The sequence below is a fragment of the Pelodiscus sinensis genome, chromosome 3, assembly GCF_049634645.1.
Source record: "Pelodiscus sinensis isolate JC-2024 chromosome 3, ASM4963464v1, whole genome shotgun sequence".
Classification (NCBI taxonomy): Eukaryota; Metazoa; Chordata; order Testudines; family Trionychidae; genus Pelodiscus; species Pelodiscus sinensis.
Window position 1 is genome coordinate 118220406 of NC_134713.1, and position 17368 is coordinate 118237773.

At 46.5% G+C, this 17368-nt stretch overlaps 1 protein-coding gene across 3 annotated transcripts in view; it reads right to left on the reverse strand.

Annotated features, from left to right (window-relative positions):
* SFT2D1 (SFT2 domain containing 1) overlaps positions 1-17368 on the reverse strand; it is a 57271-nt gene that overhangs the window by 4572 nt on the left and 35331 nt on the right. For 2 of the 3 annotated variants that reach the window (XM_075924621.1, XM_075924622.1), the window contains 4 exons: positions 16660-16695; positions 15911-15969; positions 12159-12188; positions 8217-8983 (listed from right to left, as the gene is read on the reverse strand). In XM_075924621.1, coding sequence (XP_075780736.1) covers positions 8944-8983; positions 12159-12188; positions 15911-15969; positions 16660-16695 — 165 coding nt within the window. In that variant the 3' untranslated portion in view covers positions 8217-8943. Of the gene's footprint in view, positions 1-5016; positions 5151-8216; positions 8984-12158; positions 12189-15910; positions 15970-16659; positions 16696-17368 lie in introns of those variants that run through there. The other variant, XM_075924620.1, reaches the window with a different exon arrangement.

A 17368-nucleotide genomic window follows, 5' to 3' on the forward strand; every position in this document is an offset into this window, starting at 1 on the left:
GGTCTGGAACAGAGACTGGATTCAAAGGGAGCTCAGGGTAGGGTTCTGGTGTGCAGGACAGAGTATGGGGTGTGCGGGAAGAGGATTGGGGTGCAGGAGAGGATTCTGGTCTGGAGAAGAGGTCTAGGAGGGGGTGCAGAGTTTGGGAGGGAGTTGTGACCAAGGAACGGGAGAGGGAGGGGTATAGAGGTAGTGACTTGGAACAGGAGGGATTGTGACCTAAGGCAAGGAGTTGGGGTGCCAGAGTAGGCTTTGGCCAGGACGCACTTACCTAGGTGGTTCCAGGCCAGCTGCCTAATTGAACCCTGTGCCAAGTTCCCTGCCTAGCACAACCCCAGAGCTCAGCGTGGCTGCTCCATGTGCCTTTCTGTGGTGCACAGCGCGGGGGGAGGGGAAGGAGAATCTACATGCATCGCCCAGGTCCCCAGCACAATCTCTCAGCTCCCATTGGCTGGTTTCAGCAAATGTGAGCTGTGAGATCATGCTTAGGACAAGGGCAGCCAATGGGAACCAGCCATCAGGTGCTGAATGATTGTCCTGGGGGCAGGGCAGCAGGCAAAGATTCTCCCTCCCCTCTGCGCAGAAATGCAGATGGATCAGCTGCTCTGAGCCCTTTGTGCTGCTCCCTGCCTGAGAATCCCAGCAGATGGCCCTGGGCCAGATTGAAAGGATTGCTGGGCCATATTTTGCCTGCCCGTGGGCTAAGGAGATGCTCTTCTTAATAAAATACCAATAAATTGCCTGCTCCAGCTATTACTAGGGTTGATAGGTGTCCGGTTTTGAACCAGACAGTCCAGTATTTGAGCTGTTTGGGAAACAAATTGAGAAGATATAGATGAGAAAATATAAAATGTCTGGTATTTTCTACATGAGATGTAATGTAGATTGTGATGTAATGTCAAGTGTGTCAGATATTTTTGTTGAAACCATGTGGCAACCCCTAGCTATTACACAGCAGAGCCCCACTTGTCATGTCAAATTGGGACCAGGACCAAACCAGATGATCAAAAATTCAGATATTGAGGGGAGTAGGGAAGTGTGAGGCCGCAGCGCCATCTAGTGGCCATGGGAGGATTGCCTGCTGCTGGCCCTGCATGCGCTGGTTATTAGGTCAACATGGAAAGCTGCATAATGGAAGGTTGGAAAAATGGGGATCTACTGCACCACATCATCTGTAAGGACACCACATAATAGGGCACCTCATATTATACACTCCTGGCAGTGACACACACACACACACACACAGATCCTCAACTTCCTTAGCCGTAGGACAGAATCAGGAACTGCTCAGACCCAACCAATGTACAGAAGCAGAACAATTCCCCAAGCAGATGATACATTCTGGCTCCTTTGCTGGGTCCCAAAGAGAACAAAGTCCTGAGTCTTCTCCCTATCACTATCTCATCCTCTCAACAGTGAGACTCTGGCAGGGCAGGAAGCTATGGGAAAAGGGAAACCAAAGACACAAATTCCACTGTCCCTAGTGGTAAGGAAAAAAAGCCTAGGTAGGAAAATAATAGTTCCAATTTTAGTGTTTCCCACAACTTGCATTTGGCCAGCACCAGATAGGTCAGGCAGCATCAGCACCAAACCTATCACAGGCTCTTACCTTCTCCACAGAAATGTGTCTCTTTTTTCAGAATTGGATTTGAAGGGAAGTCCAATAAGATTCCTCTTTGTGTTCATGTTCGAGGCCTGAGAGCGCTCTAGGTAAGAGTAGACCTCGAGATGACTCCCGGTTGCAAAGCTACGGGAGTCTGAAATTGCCCCAGCCCCGCATCCTGTCCAACCTGGCCGTTGTCATGGACTTTCTATGAGTTCACCACCTCTCAACATCCTTTAACCAATCAGCGGAGACGCCGAAAAAGGCCTTGTGATGTCACTGCCATACCCTGTCCTGCCCCTGGCCAGCCCCTCTGCATATTTGAGCCTCTCCCCCCTGCATTACCCCTACTCACTCAATGTTAGTTCTAGGAATCAAGCAGCTGCACATGGAATCATCAGAGGCTGCTCAGTGCCACGTGTACTTTGCAGATTGTAAGGCCAGAAAAGACCAATCACCTAACCCAAAGGTGGACATGAATTTTCACCGTGGGTGGGGGGGGGGTCACTTCAGGAATTTTGATATGTGGTCACAGGCTGGTTTTGGGCCTCCTGGAAGGTGCAGGGCCTCAGAGCTTCACAGAGAGAGAGAGAGAGAGAGAGAGAGGGTATGTCTACACTACAAAGTTAGTTCGAACTAACGGATGTTAGTTCGAACTAACTTTCATAGGCGCTACACTAGCGCTCCATTAGTTCGAATTTAATTCGAACTAACGGAGCGCTTAGTTCGAACTAGGTAATCCTCATTCCACGAAGATTAAGCCTAGTTCGAACTTACTAGATCGAATTAAGGGCTGTGTAGACCCTTTATTCCAACTAGTGGGAGGCTAGCCTTCCCCAGGTTTCCCTGGTGGCCACTCTGGCCAACACCAGGGAAACTCATCTGCCCCCCTCCCGGCCCCGGACCCCTTAAAGGGACACGGGCTGGCTACGGTGCCCGTGCCAGGTGCAAGCCTGCCAGCACCCAGCCAGCAGACCCTGCACCTGGCACGGATCGAGCCACCCACCCGATGCCCCCCAGCCCTGCCCCTCTTCCCGGGACCAGGATGGCGGCTCCAGGGAGCTTGCCCAAGACCGCAAGAGGCGGGCACCCGCCTGGGCTAGTGCAGACATCGTGCACCTTGTCCACGATCTCCGCACTAGGCACAGAAAAGTGGCCGTCTAGGGCAGGAGAGCTGCCAGCCTGGCCACACAGGAGCAGGTGTGCATGAAAATCAAGGGGGTCCAGTGATTCCACTGACCCTGAGCCCTGAGCTTACAATGGCCGTCCTGGGTCAGACCAAAGGTCCATCTAGCCCAGTAGCCTGTCTGCCGACAGCGGCCAACCCTAGGGACCCTGGAGGGGATGGACCGAATACAGTGACCAAGCCATTTGTCTCATGCCATCCCTCTCCAGCCTTCTACAAACCTTGGGCAGGGACACCACTCCTACCCCCTGGCTAATACCACTCCATGGACCCAACCTCCATGACTTGATCTCACTTCCCTTTAAACTCTGTTCCAGTTCTAGCCTTCACAGCCTCCTGCAGCAAGGAGTTCCACAGGTTGACTCTTTGCTTTGTGAAGAACAACTTTCTGTTATTAGTTTGAAGCCTGCTATCCATTCCTTTCCTTTGGTGTCCTCTAGTCCTTCTTTATGGGAACTAATGAAGAACTTTTCTGTATGCACCCTCTCCACCCAACTCCTGCTTTTAGAGACCTCTATCCTGTCCCCCCTCTGTCTCCTCTTTTCTAAGCTGAAAAGTCGCAGTCTCTTTAGCCTCTCTTCATATGGGACCTGTTCCCAACACCTGATCATTTTAGTTGCCCTCCCCTCTCCCAGCCTCTCTCTTCCCCTCTCCCACCTCCTTTTCCCAGTCTCCCCCAGTTTTGTTCAATAAAGACAGATTCAATTTTTGAACACAATTGTCCTTTATTTTGTACATCAAGAAGAGGGTCTAGGGAAGGGTAAGTGGAAGGAGGTGAGGGAGGAATGGGGTACAAGCCCCCGATGGGGAGGATTGGGCTGGCTCTGCGGGCTTCTGGGGGTGGAAGCTCTCCTGCAGCCCCTCAATTGCCCTCTCTCCCCAGATGGCAGCCTGCAGCAAGTGCAGCCGGGCTGATGGCCGAGTGGTGTGATGTGCCCAGTGTGGGTAGTCCGGGCAATCCAAGCCAGGACTGCTTTGCAAGCGGGGCACCCCTGAGAACTGTCTGTCCGGGGTGGGGGTCGGGACCCTTTAAGCACAGCCCTCGGCTAGCCTGAGACACCAGCTTCACGCTGGTCCTCCTCTGATGCCCTGCCGGCACTGCTTCCGGCCATCCTTAAGCCAGGTTCAGGGTCCACTCAATGTGGACATGCTAGTTCGAATTAGCAAAACGCTAATTCGAACTAGTTTTTTAGTCTGGATCCGTTAGTTTGAATTAACGTCGTAGTGTAGACATACCCAGAGAGAGTTAGGGATGTTAAATGTAGATTAACTATGGAATAGTCGATGGGATTTCCATTGATTATTCAGGTAGCTGATAAGGACTTCCATGTTCCGCCTTTGATATGTACAAGAGCCCCTGCTGGGGCTGTGTGGAGCCTGGAGCCAACAGGGAATCCCACTGGCCCCAGGCTTCCTGCTGCACTTCCTCTTTGAAATGCACGAGGGCAGCATTTCTTAACCTGTGTTTCTTAAACTGTGTTCTGCAGCACACTGGTGTGCCACAAGTTAGTTGAAAGTGTGCCGCGGAGTACAGCTCAAAAGGGCCACCCTTAAAAGGGCAATGCCTGAACAGATTTCAAAAGTGTCAGCCTTAAAAGGAGAATGCCTGCTCTCCTGGTAAAAGGACAAACTTTTCGGTTTTTTGTTGCTTAACTTCTTTTCCCTGTCCTTTTATGTTCATTTGATTTGCTCAACCACTTTTCCTTGGGGCTTCCCCTCCCGCCCCGCCCCCCCCAACAACTTTTCCCTTAAAGGGGCAAGCCCTTTTTTTGGCTTAAAAATGCTTGTGTTCCTCATAAAAAAATTGTTTATTGTTCCTCAGTCTGAAAAGTTTAAGTAACACTGCACAATTGCCTCCACTGAGCATGCCATATGGATCCTCAGGTTAGCTGGGGAACTCTGAATCCACCACTGGCCCCAGGCTCCTCAAGAGGCTTCCTCTTTGAAATGCACAAGATTCCCACTCTTGTACATTTCAAAGTTGGCTGCAACTGCGCCCCTATGCCCTCCCACAGAGCTGGAGTTGTTGGAAATGGGCTTTTAGACTGGTTCCCTCCAGCACCTTCTCCTCTTCCCTGCCCTGCTGCCTCTGTGATAGAGGCAGCAAGGGGGAGGAGGAAGTGATGAGTCAACTAGCGTGTTGACTATCCGATAAGCTTTTGCTCATCAAATAGTCAATTAGTTGTTTACATTACCAGTGAGAGTATGGAAAAGAACAGTTACTTACCTGTAACTTTTGTTCTTCGATATGCGTTGATCATGTCCATTCAAATAAGGTGTGCGCGCGCCGCGTGCACCGTCTCTTTGGAGCTTTTTCCCAAGCAGCACTCAAAGATGACAACATTTTGTGAGCGACACAGACTGTGTGAGATACAGATTGAGTGTACAGCATTTTGTATGTGACCATAGATGTGCAGCACATTTTATTAGGGTGTGCACCCAGAGTTTTAAAATGTACTTTGACCCCCCATTAGCCACACCCGACCCCCACTGGGCACACTCCAACTCCCATTGGCCACACCTCTGGAGGTAACACTCTTGGGACAAGATGGACACATGACCAGAAGTAAAAGGTGTCACGTGACCCCCTCTAAGGACTTTTCCCACCAATAGGTAATCCTTCTACCAATAGGGATTAGTTTGGCCCTCACCAAACCCCCCTTATGCAACTCTCCTGCAATTGCATTAAACCCAATATATGTGACATTAACTCAAGTGCAGAGGAGCTGGGGGAAGTGTTCCCTCTAAGACCGTGGTCCCCAACGCGGTGCCCCCGGGCGCGCGGCAGCCACGCAACATTGGGGACCACTGCTCTAAGAGTTTCCTCCCATCTGCAGAATGAAATTTGTGTTGTGCACCAGTACTGAGTTCATGTGGCTTGTTTGGATGTGCCACTGTGGTACCCAAGTTATTAATAACTATCTTATAAACCTCTACCTTTTCCCTCTGCTGCCATGTCTCCCCTTGATCCATCAGTTCCATTGGTGCCTGCTGCCCCCAACCCCTCAACCTCCTCTGCTATCCTGCCCTTCTCACTGCCCTCAGCCTTCCAGAGACCTGCCCCCCCCACCAGCCCTCCTCTCCCCCCTGTGCCCACTCCTCCAGTAGCCCCACTCTGATCATGTGAGCTACCCCTTGTCATCCCCTCTCCTAACACCTCCCTGTACACCTGCCCTGCCTCTCCCCTCTGGTGCTGGTCCCTCCCCTTCAGGTGTCTGCCCTTCTGCTTTACCCCCAGAAGCCCCTGGCACCCACACCTTCCCTTACCCCTGCATCGTCCTAGTGCCTCCTGTCATGATTATGAGGGTTAGCCAGCAGCCTGGGGATTAAGGGGTTAACTACACCTAGCCAGGTGGAGTGACCAATAAGAATGTAGGTGGGACTTTTCAAACTGGGACAAAGGAATTTGGGCTTTTTTTTTTTTTTTGTCTCTCTGTGGGGAGTTCTCTGCAGCTACAGAGAGGGACAAGCATGTCTCTCTCTCTCCAAGACACCATTCTTCATTTTCTGTAAGTAGGGTAAAGTTTAGGTAGTTTCGTTAGGTTTTATTGTGTTATGGATTGGGTATGGGATCTGAGATCTGGCACTGCCTAAAAGATGTTTTGGCTTTTCTTTGTAACTAAGTTCTAGGCCCATGGAGTTTCTCCATGAGTATATTTTGTTACCTTCCTCTCTAGTCATTATACTTGCAACCAGAATATTGTTGTAATAATAAAAGTTCTTTCTTTTCTTTTATTAACCTGGCAGTGGTTAAGGGTGTGCCCTGATTTTTGTTTTAGGGGGAAGATTTCCCAAATGATCTTTCCCCTGGTTTCTTTAGCAACATTTGGGTGGTGGCAGCGGAAGTTTTATTCCCAAGATCTAGGGTTTTTAAGATCTTGGGGGAAGTTTTATACCAAAGCCTGGTAGATAAGTGCTGGCCCCCACTTCTGCATTTATCATGCCAGAGTGGGGAAGGAGCCATGACACCTCCTCCTTCCCTCACTGCCCTTGCCCCCTTTTTCCCTGATGCCCACCCCCACACCACCCTCCGCCCCCATTCCCCTCATGCCTCTGCCCTCACAAGTCTTGCTCCATCCCTGCCTTCCTCATGCCCACCCCTCCTTTCAACTCTTCTCCCAGCACCTCCACCTCCCCCCCTCTAACCCCTAATACCCTTACCCTCTTCTTTCCCCGTATCACCCTGTCCCCCCTCCCACTGACACCTCCCCTCCTGCCCTTTTCCTCATTGTTCCCACTTGGCCCTGTCATTTGTCTCTCCTCTACCCTGTCCCTTGGTGCCTTCCCCTTTCTTCTCCTCATCTGCCCCCCTCCCCTCAGCATAAGCCCCTTCCTCTCCCACACCACACCTCACCTTAGGCTAAGCCGGCTTCTGCTTTCCAGTTGAGAGGGCTGGAGGCAGAGCTGACCCAAACTACAAGCTGGCCAGGCCCTAGCCTGGGGTGCCTCACTTTAAGGGGCACCACGTGCAGCTGCCGGGCGGGGCGGGGCCGAGGACAATGACGAGGCCCCAGGCGCAGGTGGGGTGCGCGTGGTGCTGCTGGGCTGGGCAGAGCTGGGGCACAAAAATGGCTCCAGCCAGCATCTGTGGTCGGGCCCCAGCTGCTTTCTCCGCGCACGCGCACTCTCTGCCCCAAAGTGCGCCATAGGTGGCCACGGGGAAAGTGAGGGGCTGCGGCTCCCCATCTCAAATACCCCTCCTCCTCCAGCAGCCCCTAGCCGGCCAGAGACATTAGGGTGTGCCTGGGCACACCCAGCACACCCCGTGCGCACACCTATGTATGTGACAATGAGTACGCGTGTGGGCACGCAAGCGTGGCATAGACTGGGTGTGTATGACAGTGACACACAGTATGTGTGTGTGCTGGCTAAGTTTCTGAGAAGCCCTGTTCTTTTTCTTTAAGGGCCCTCTCTTCTGCTGTTATCTCTATCCTCCTCTAACTTGGCACTTCTGAGTCACTTATCCACACTTCAGGTTAGACCAGCTCTGTAGAGAATGGGTACAGGGCAGGGGGACACACTGACTTCAGCACTCTCCTCCCCTCTGCACAGCTAGCGTGAGAATCCTGGGATCAGCTCTGGGGCAGGATGGAGAAAGGTGGGAGTGGTGGAGGGGAGGAAGAGGAGTAGCTGAACACATGCTGCAGGTTGTAAGTATGTGTGTTCTGCCTATGGGCAAGCTGAAGAAAAATCGGCGAGGAGTCCTGTGGCACCTTATAGACTAACTGAAGTGTTGGAGCGTAAGCTTTCGTGGGCAGGCCAGATCTCATCCCTGGTCCTGATTTTGCTCACCCCTACTTCATATTCAGACTGTTTCAGTTAGAGTTTGGTACATTTATCAACTATGTTTAGACTGACAAAGATGGGAGGGCAGTAAAAGATTGAAATTAGTCAACACACTTTCAAATTATTACTTCCACAATGGAACACATTTTCAAAAACAGCCTTTTAATTTTCTGCCACGTGGCTCAAGTTTAAAAATTGTAGACATTTAAAATGCATGTATTTTGTAAATCAATGTATATATTATTTTCATAAGTCATTCTAATCATATTTTAAGTTTCAAAGTAAAAAAATTGGTGCTTAAAATGTTAGCATTATAACAAAACTGAGTAAGCTTTTACCAGACCTCACATGCTCATATAAAGCTTTCTCCATACGGTTACAAACGTACAAACATTTCAAAGCAGTCCTACCAGCTATAATTAACTAAACATTTTCTCTACAATCATTATAAAATCCTGATCTTTGGGAAATGCATAGAGTGAACAACCAATAGTAATAACATAAATGATACACAAAACTTTATAAGAAATTGTACATACATTACTCAAATCCTGAACCATCTACCTTGGGGATTAAACTGTGTTAACAGAACTGAGTCAAACCGTTTTATGACTCCATTGCCTAAAGTGTTAGTCCTATACTACTTTCTAAAAGGTTCAGACAGGAATAAAACACAGCTTACTTGGCTCATATTTAAAACTTCTTCTTGCTAAAATAATTTAATCCCCATTGTGCAAAAGGCAAGGGAGATACTATAATTGGCATCAGGTGTTTCAGGAGCGGACATTCATAAAATTTTTTTGATACACAGTCACAAAAACATAAGCTGGTTTTAAAATATGTTGACTAGTTTGGTGTTTTGCTTAGTCTAATTCAGGCACGACGTGAAGCATTTAATCACAGCATCCCTTTAAAAAAAAACAATTAATTTTAACAGGCTACATTTAAATTGTGGAAATGCAACAAAACATTATGGAATCTGAAAAATATTAGCAAATTAATTATAAAAACATACAAATTCATTGATGCACTATTTTAGATAAAATGGAAATTACTTATATGCAGAATTCTGATAATTTATATTAAACTCTGTGGAGAGTTTCAAAGAGCTGAAGGCACACTTCTTCCCTGACAAGCATATTGCACACTGTTTTTGTACACTATTCTGTTTTGATTAGTCTTAATTTGCGCAGTCTCATTTTTTCATCTTCCCAAAACTTTAATGATTTGCTATTCAGCAGACTTTGTACTTGTTTGTTAGCAATTTTAAAAATGGAAGGACATTCCCCATATTCTTGAGTTTAGGTAAGTAAATTATTTCCATATGCCCCAACACAGCTGTCCTATCATTAAGATTTATATAATCAAACCTGTGCTAAAAATAGGACGTATACATCCTACTCAAAGTAAACACTCCTCAATAGGGGTATTTTCTTGCAATAACCTTTTTAATGCACATTAAAACAAATGAATACAGAAGATAAGTTATGCAATGCCACTTTGTGGCATCACGGAATAGCTCTGCCAATTACTTATAGAGATAGACAACACTGGAAGCTCTATCTGGGACGACATTTTATACTAGAAAATATTTCAATTACCTGATAAGGAATTAGGCTTGTACACTATTAAAACTACTGGTCAAAATGAGCATAGATGTCTTGGGATTTATTGAAGACATTTTTATATTATCTAATTCAAACTGAACTGAAACTAGTCAACTCATGTTTTACCAGATCAGCATTCAAATAAGGGAAAGTAAAAGCTGGCCCCCAATAATTATTAAGAGTGCTTTTTTTGTAAGAAAAGAGGTGCCGGTGCTCCAAGTTCAAAGTTGTTGAGAGAAAGAAAAAAGGGAAAAACACAAAATGGAAAAGTTGTTGAGCATTGGGAGTCAAGCTGCCCCAGGAAATAGGTGCTGGTATGCCAGAGGGGAATCCCATTCAATTAAAGTACTGGGGCCGACCGTCACAAGAAAAGCACTGGTTATTAATATATCTAGATGTACGAATATATTTGAGTGTACTAAAACAGCAGAATGAATTAAACCGATCTGAACAAAAATAAGCCTACAAGTGAAACATGGTTGTGAACATTTAGAAAGTTAAAAGTCTGACTGGAGAAGTTGGGATGCATCAAAATTAAGATACCGTATTTTAATATTTAATTTTGTATTATTTCCCTGGTTTCAGCTATCTTGAGAACAGTCCCCCTGCTGGGGCTCTTGTACATTTCAAAAGCAGAATCACAGCAGAAGCAGCGGGAGTGGAGACTGGTTCAGTCCCCGCTTCCTCTGTTTCCCGCTGTGTCTCTACCTCCCCTGTCCTCCACGGAAACAGTACTGAAAGAGCCAGCTTTTAAGCCAACTCTCCCCAGCACTGGCTCTTGCTCCCCCACCCTTGCTGCATCACTAGTCAACTAGCCTAGAAGCTTATGCTTATCCTATAGTCCACTAGTGACTTATATCCCTAGCTTCCATATGAAGAGAGATTAACAAGACTGGGAATTTTCCTCTAAAAGGAGATGGGGTCTGTGGAGGTACAACAGAGGTTCATAAAATCATGACTGGTGTGGAAAAAATGAGCAAAGAAAAAGTCATTTGCTTGTTCCCATAACACAAGAACTAGAGGTCACAAAATGAAATTAAGAAGTAGCAGGTTTAAAACAGGCAAAAGGAAGTATTTCTTCATGCAACGCCCAGTCAACCTGTGGAACTCCCTGCCGGGATATACTGTGAAGGCCAAGACTTTAACAAAGTTAAAAAAAAAATTCATGGTGTATAGGTCCGTCAATGCTCATTAGGCAGGATGACTTGTTTTATGGTTTAATTCTGACATCTACCAACCATACTGGGTCAGACCAAAGGTTCATCTAGCCCAGGAATTAGCAATAATTTTTGACCGGGGCCACATCAGAAATTTTTGAAGTGGCTCCGGTCTTCCCTGGAAGGGGCAGAGCCAGGACACTTCCCGTTTCCCCACCCACAGACCCTGATTGGTCTGTGGGTGAAGGAGCACATAAAGTCTGTGCACCGCTACTTGTTCACAACAGCTGGCTGTTCCCTCTAGGTACCTGTGCTCCTGGCAGTGGGAAGAGACTTCATGTGCTTCCTCCTGATTCTCCCGGGTCAATCAGGGCCTAGAGATGGGGAGCATGTGAAATCTCTCTCTTCCTGCCCCCACCCTGCAAGGGAGAACTGCTTAAAGTCAACCGCCAGCTGAGCAGCAGCTAGTGGTAGACTTTAAATGCTGAGCCCCTTGCAGAGCCACAGGAGACTTCACATGCTCCCCCTCCCAAGACCTGATTGGCTTGGGGTGGGGGCAGGAGTGAGGGTTGGGGTGGGGATGGAGTAATCTCTTTCTGCCCTGCAAGGAGCATCCCTACACTCCTTGCAGGGTGGGAGGCGACTTTGTGCACTCCTGCAACCCCAGGCCCTAATTGGCCTGGGGACAGGGGGAGCAGCAGAGCCTGATCAACTCACTTGCTGGGCCAGATCTGGCCTGCAGAGGGCTTTTTGCCCACAGCTGATTTAGCCCAATATCCTGTCTTCCAACAGTGACCCATGACAGGTGCTCCAGAGGAAATGAGCAGAGCAGGTAATCATCAAGTGATCTCTCCACTGTCACCAATTGCCAGTCACTGACCAACAGCGGCTAGGGACACCATGCATGAAGAAATACTTCCTTTTGTCTGTTTTGAACCTGCTACCTGTTAATTTCATTTGGTGACTCTAGTTCTTGTGTTATGCTGTTATGGGAACAAGTAAATAACATTTTTCTTACTCACTTTTTCTACACCAGTCACGATTTTATGGACGTCTGTCATATCCACCCCCTTAGTCTTCTCTTTTCTAAGCTGAAAAGTTCCAGTCTTAATTATAACCTGTTAATGGTAGACCTTTCAATTCAAACAGTTACTGTCCACCCAAAAGCTAAGATATATATAAAATATGGAGGCTACATTTGGCTTTTCAAAATTAGAAAAGTTTAAAGAGTGTGATTTAATTACACTCTTGAAAAAAAATTAGGACTAAACGGACTCACTTTTAATTGTTTAAACGGAGATCAATTAATGGTGACTCACCTTGCATAAGGAATATATGAGAGACTATACCTGAAAAAAAAAAAAAAAAAAGGAAAAAGGAAAAAGGTCTTCATTTGAAATGTTTAATTTGTTTTCTACATATCAATTCACTGTTTTTGTTGCAGACTGCTATAATAAACCATGCAATAGGATTACATATTGAAATTATATCCATTTTACCAGGGCTCACCAAGTGGCAGCAAGCTCTGCTCGCCAGCTGCGCAGTTCTGCACGCTGCGCATGCGCAGACTGCACTGCGCATGCGCAGACTGCACTGCGCATGTGTTGACCGTGCTGTGCCAGCTTGTAATCTACTCGCCCCGGGCAAGTAGATTACATTAACTGTTAAACTCTGCACTTTACAATAAAAGAATACTTCAATAACTAAGTGTACTGCCAAGAGATTCTTGTCTCTTTTTATGATGTGTGTTGCTATGTAGCACTTAACTTTCATTGACTATGAATTCCACTACAAAACAGAATATGGAGATGTACTATCACTTAAAATTCTCAGCTTGGTTTCTTGAAGAGTGATAACATCCCTATTTCCAGGGCTTGCCAAGCAGCGGCGAACCCCGCGCGCTGCGCGTCTGTGCCAGCTTGTAATCTACTTGCCACGGACGAGTAGATTACATTAATTGTCGAGCCCTGCCTATTTTATATAGTTGAGTAAAGCGACAGGTATTTAACTAATTGAGTAGTTAATAGAATTATTGACTACTTGATTAGTCGATAAGCAACCCAGTTCATGCCATTTCTGGGACCTAACCCTGCTGCAGCTTTGCAATTTAAAATGCAAAAGGAGCTGGGGGCGGGGCAGGGAGCGGGAGCAGGCTCCCCAGCTCCTACTGCCTTTTAAACTGCAGAGCAGCATAAACAGGACTGAGCCAAGCTGCCTGCCGAGCCAGAAGCAGTCCCTGTCCTCCTGCCACCACCGCCTTTGATAGAGTTGACAGCAAGGAGCGAAGGGGACAGGCAGCACTGCGGAGACAGTGCTGGGCGGGGAGGGGGGCAGCTTTTAATCTCCTCTTTCCTGCCCTTTGCTGCCTCTGATAGAGAAGTAGCAAGGGGAGTGGGGGTGAAGAACGCAAGTAGTTGACTATTCCTTTCCATCTTCAATATAAAACCTACAATTCTACCATAAACCAAGGTAACAAAGAAACTGTTTAGTTTGATAAAGTAGTTCATGTAAGTATGTACCTGGTAGTATGCAGTGTTTCCTCATTTTTTATGTCCATGTGCAAAATTACTTTTGATATAAGTACCACTGTGGAGGGGTATATAACAAAAGTCATTCCACACAGACAACGTGTGGTGGATATAGGGCCAAGGGGTTGGTGTGCTGTGGGGTAAGCACACTCGAAGCACAGGCTCTGTGGTAGGGCCAGAGATTAAGCAATCTGGGATGCAAGCAGCCCGGGGGAAGCAAGTGGAGAGAGAGCAAGATACCATTATCTCTTATCATAGCAGCTCAGGGCAAGGTGAAAGGTGCCTCTCCCCTGTCCATAGCAGGGGCTCTTATACATTTCAAAGGAGGAATGTGGAACTCTGCACAGCCCAGGGCCAGCAGGAAGTCCTGCTGACTCTGGGCTGCAGGCAGGTGGCTGCTTTGAAATGTTCAAGACTCCCCAGCGGGAGCTCTTGTGCATTTCTAAGCCATGGAGTCCAGGGTCACCAGGGGGATTCTCCAGCTCACCCCAGTTCCAGGCAGCATTTCAGCTGAATCCAGAATCGGCTGGGGACTCTGCAGCTGACCCCAGGTTCTGGGGAAATGCCATGCAGAGGCTGGGATCAGCTGGGGAGTTCCCAGCTGACCCCAGGGTCCACAGCTGACCCTTTGAAACACGCAGAGGTGGCATTTCCAAGGGGCAGCTGTTGCACAGCTGATCCCCAGCTCAAGGATGGCCCACTTCAGCCTATTTCTGAATCCTCACTTCTTCCCATGAGAAAGGACACAAGGGTATACCTGAAAGGCATCTCTACCTGCAGTGACTTAATGTCTTCTCTTATTCCTCCAGGCTAATAGGGTTCACCAGTAAGCTCAGAATTTTCTTCTGTTTACCTCTGGGAACTCAAGATTTAAAGCCTCACCCCTGCACTACACTCCTGCACTAGCTTGGGCATGCAGCCGAACTCACTGTCCAGTATCTGCCTTCCTAAACTCCAACCTGTAAGCTATTTCAATCACACATTGGCCAGAGTTTGAAAAAAGTGTGTCCCTCTTTCCTGGTGCTAATACAGGAAAACCATACCTGATTTTCCTATATAAAATCACGACTGCCCAGGTTCACAAAGGTATCTGTCTTCCCAGGTACCAAAAGTGATTCATAACTCCCACCCTACTCCTTCATTACACCCAGCTGTCTGCTGTGAAAGTTCCCAGGGTATTGAAGTTTTTGCCTGTTGGCTCATGCATTTTTATCTTGCTGTAACCATCCAGTTGCCTATCCCCAATGTGATCTGCTAGCCAGACCTCTAGTATTTGTCCACCTATCTTACCTGTGGGACCCAATCCAATAGGTGTGTTCTGAGTAGGGATGCGAGAGAGTAGTCGAGTCTGTATCAGAAGCAGCAAGGGGGAGGGAAGCAGACTTAAAAGCTGGTTCCTTCCAGCACTATCTCCACTGGGGGCGACTGGAGGGGGCAGAGCTGCAGGGTCCAGGAGCTGGATCAAGCTGGGACTGTTCAGTCCAAACTCGTGCCGCCCCAGGAGCTAACCCCACTGTGGCTCTGCATTTTAAAATGTAGTAAGAGCCTGCAGCAGGGTTAGCTTCTGGGGCTGGCACAAGCCAGACTAACCAGTCCTGGTTTGCACCGACTTCGGGATGCTGCGGTTCTGTAGTTTAGCGACTGCTTAGTCCCGGCTTATGCTGCCTCCGAGAGCTAACTTTGCTACAGCTCTGCAGTTTAAACGTAATAGTAGTAAGCGTTCCCCTGCCTCCTTATCAACTAATCGAGTAGTCGATGGAAATTCTATCCACTACTCCAATACCTGATTAACCACAACTGAACATGACCTCTCGAGGTCCCTTCCAGTCCTAGTATTCTAGGATTCTATGATCCCTAGTTCAGAGTATGCCTCTCACATCAGTCCCCAGTCAAAATCCTGCCAGAAGAAGAGTAGGTGGCTGTACCTTCCTTAACTTTTAAACTGGTGCAGATCTGGGACGTGGGAGATCTGGGTTCAATCCCCCCTAACAATCCTCTCTTGAGGGAGAGGAAAGACTTGAACAAGGGTTTTCCATGTTTTAGGAGAGTACTCTAACCACTGAGCTATGGCATATTCTGATATAGTGCCCTGTTAGTCTCTCATAATTGAAGCTGGTGCACTTTACTTGTATTAAATATTTCAACAGTCAGAACAAGGGAACTCTGGATGTTCCACCTTTCACCAGGGCACCTTACCCATCACTCTCTCAGACCCAGTAAATTAATCACCACATTTTCTACAATTTTCAAAGGGGTAGCCATGTTAGTCTGGAACTAAAAATAAAAATAAAAATAAAACCCACCCACCACCACCCACAAGTAGTCCTACAGCAGATATCTATAGCTACAAAACACTTTTCTGCAAGGTATTTTGAGCTAAATCCTGCCCAACTGCACATATGCAATTTAAATTAGAGCAATATGTGACTTGTGGGCAGAATTAGGCCTTATCTACATTAAGTATTTTCACATGTACCTCTTAAATACATGACAAGTTTATGTAGCAAGTAAAACAATTCAAGATGATGTGCAGAAAACCTTACCAGGTCATTGCTAAGAACTGGAGGATGCAGAATAGCAGGGCCAAGCCTTTCTTACCCCACTAAAACAAAAGAAACACTGCAGATTAAAATTGATTTATACAAAATAAATTAGTTTAGCAACTAGAAGTTCACTCCAAAACCTTCGCTGATCCACAATGATCAGTCTCCTTAATTAAGTGGTGTGTGTGCTTAAACAGAGCTTCCTTACACTATGCAATAACTATAACAATTGTTAGAAAAATTTGATCATTTCAGCTGAAGACAGCTAATTATCACCTTTGATAGTCAAGTCTTCCCTATTTCTGAAACTTCACAACAACCTGTTCCAATAACCCAACTATCATCTCCTTTATAATCACCATCAATACACAGTCTCAGCAACATTAGGCTGTGTCTAGACTACATGGCTCCATCGATGGAGCCATGTAGATGAGGGTTGTAGGCAAAGGGAAATGAAGCGGCGATTTAAATAATCGCCGCTTCATTTAAATTTACATGGCTGCCGCGCTGAGCCGACAAACAGCTCATCAGCTGTTTGTCCGCTCAGTGCGCTAGTCTGGACGCTCCCCTGCCGACATCAAAGCCCTTTGTTGGCAGCCCCGTTATTCCTCGTGGGATGAGAACTTTAATGACACAGTCCTAGAACTATTCTAAAGTATTAGATGAAATACAGAGTATTGCCAAAGCCAAAAACCTATGAAAGCCAGCTTGCTCTTAAAAAGGACAAAGGGTTTGAGTTCATCACTTACCCAGAATACAGCACACAGGGTGCATATCAAACATAACTGAGGAACAAAGAAAAAAATCAGTGTCTGTAATGTGCAAATATTCCATGAAGCAAATAGTTTACATATGTTCTCAATAAGTTATCAGCATTTTCAAATTAATTATCTGAAACAAGGACACCAGTAATAGACTTTTCTTTAGCATCAACACTCTGAACTTAATCCTGAGAATTAATGCCACAAAGAATGTTACTGTGAATCTAAAATTTAGAATACCCATCCTTGACAGAACAGTCACCAGCATAACGATGCACAATCCATTGTTTAAAACATCCATTCACAATTATAGTATTTGGCAAACACAGACTTTGTTTTTGCCAATGTTTTTATCTTCCAGTAATAGTGAAAAAAGGCCCACTAGGGAGCTTTGTATTCAATAAAGAAAGCTCATATGAAACTTCAAGCTACGTATGTGGCTGTTATTTCCTATCAGTGGCCTGTTTGCATTTTAATAGGACAAAGGAGGATGCCAAGTATAATTAACTTCAGTATCTTGCAATACGCAATGCCAAATAATGTAAGGGCCAGATTAATGAACAGAATAGTTTGTTGTTCTAATTAAAATCCCAAGAGTTTTGCAATTGTAAACAGTGTTAACTTCAAAGCAAAGTACAGGCCAAGAAGAGCTTAAATATCTTGCTAGAAATATTGTCTCTATAATGCACAGTTTTTC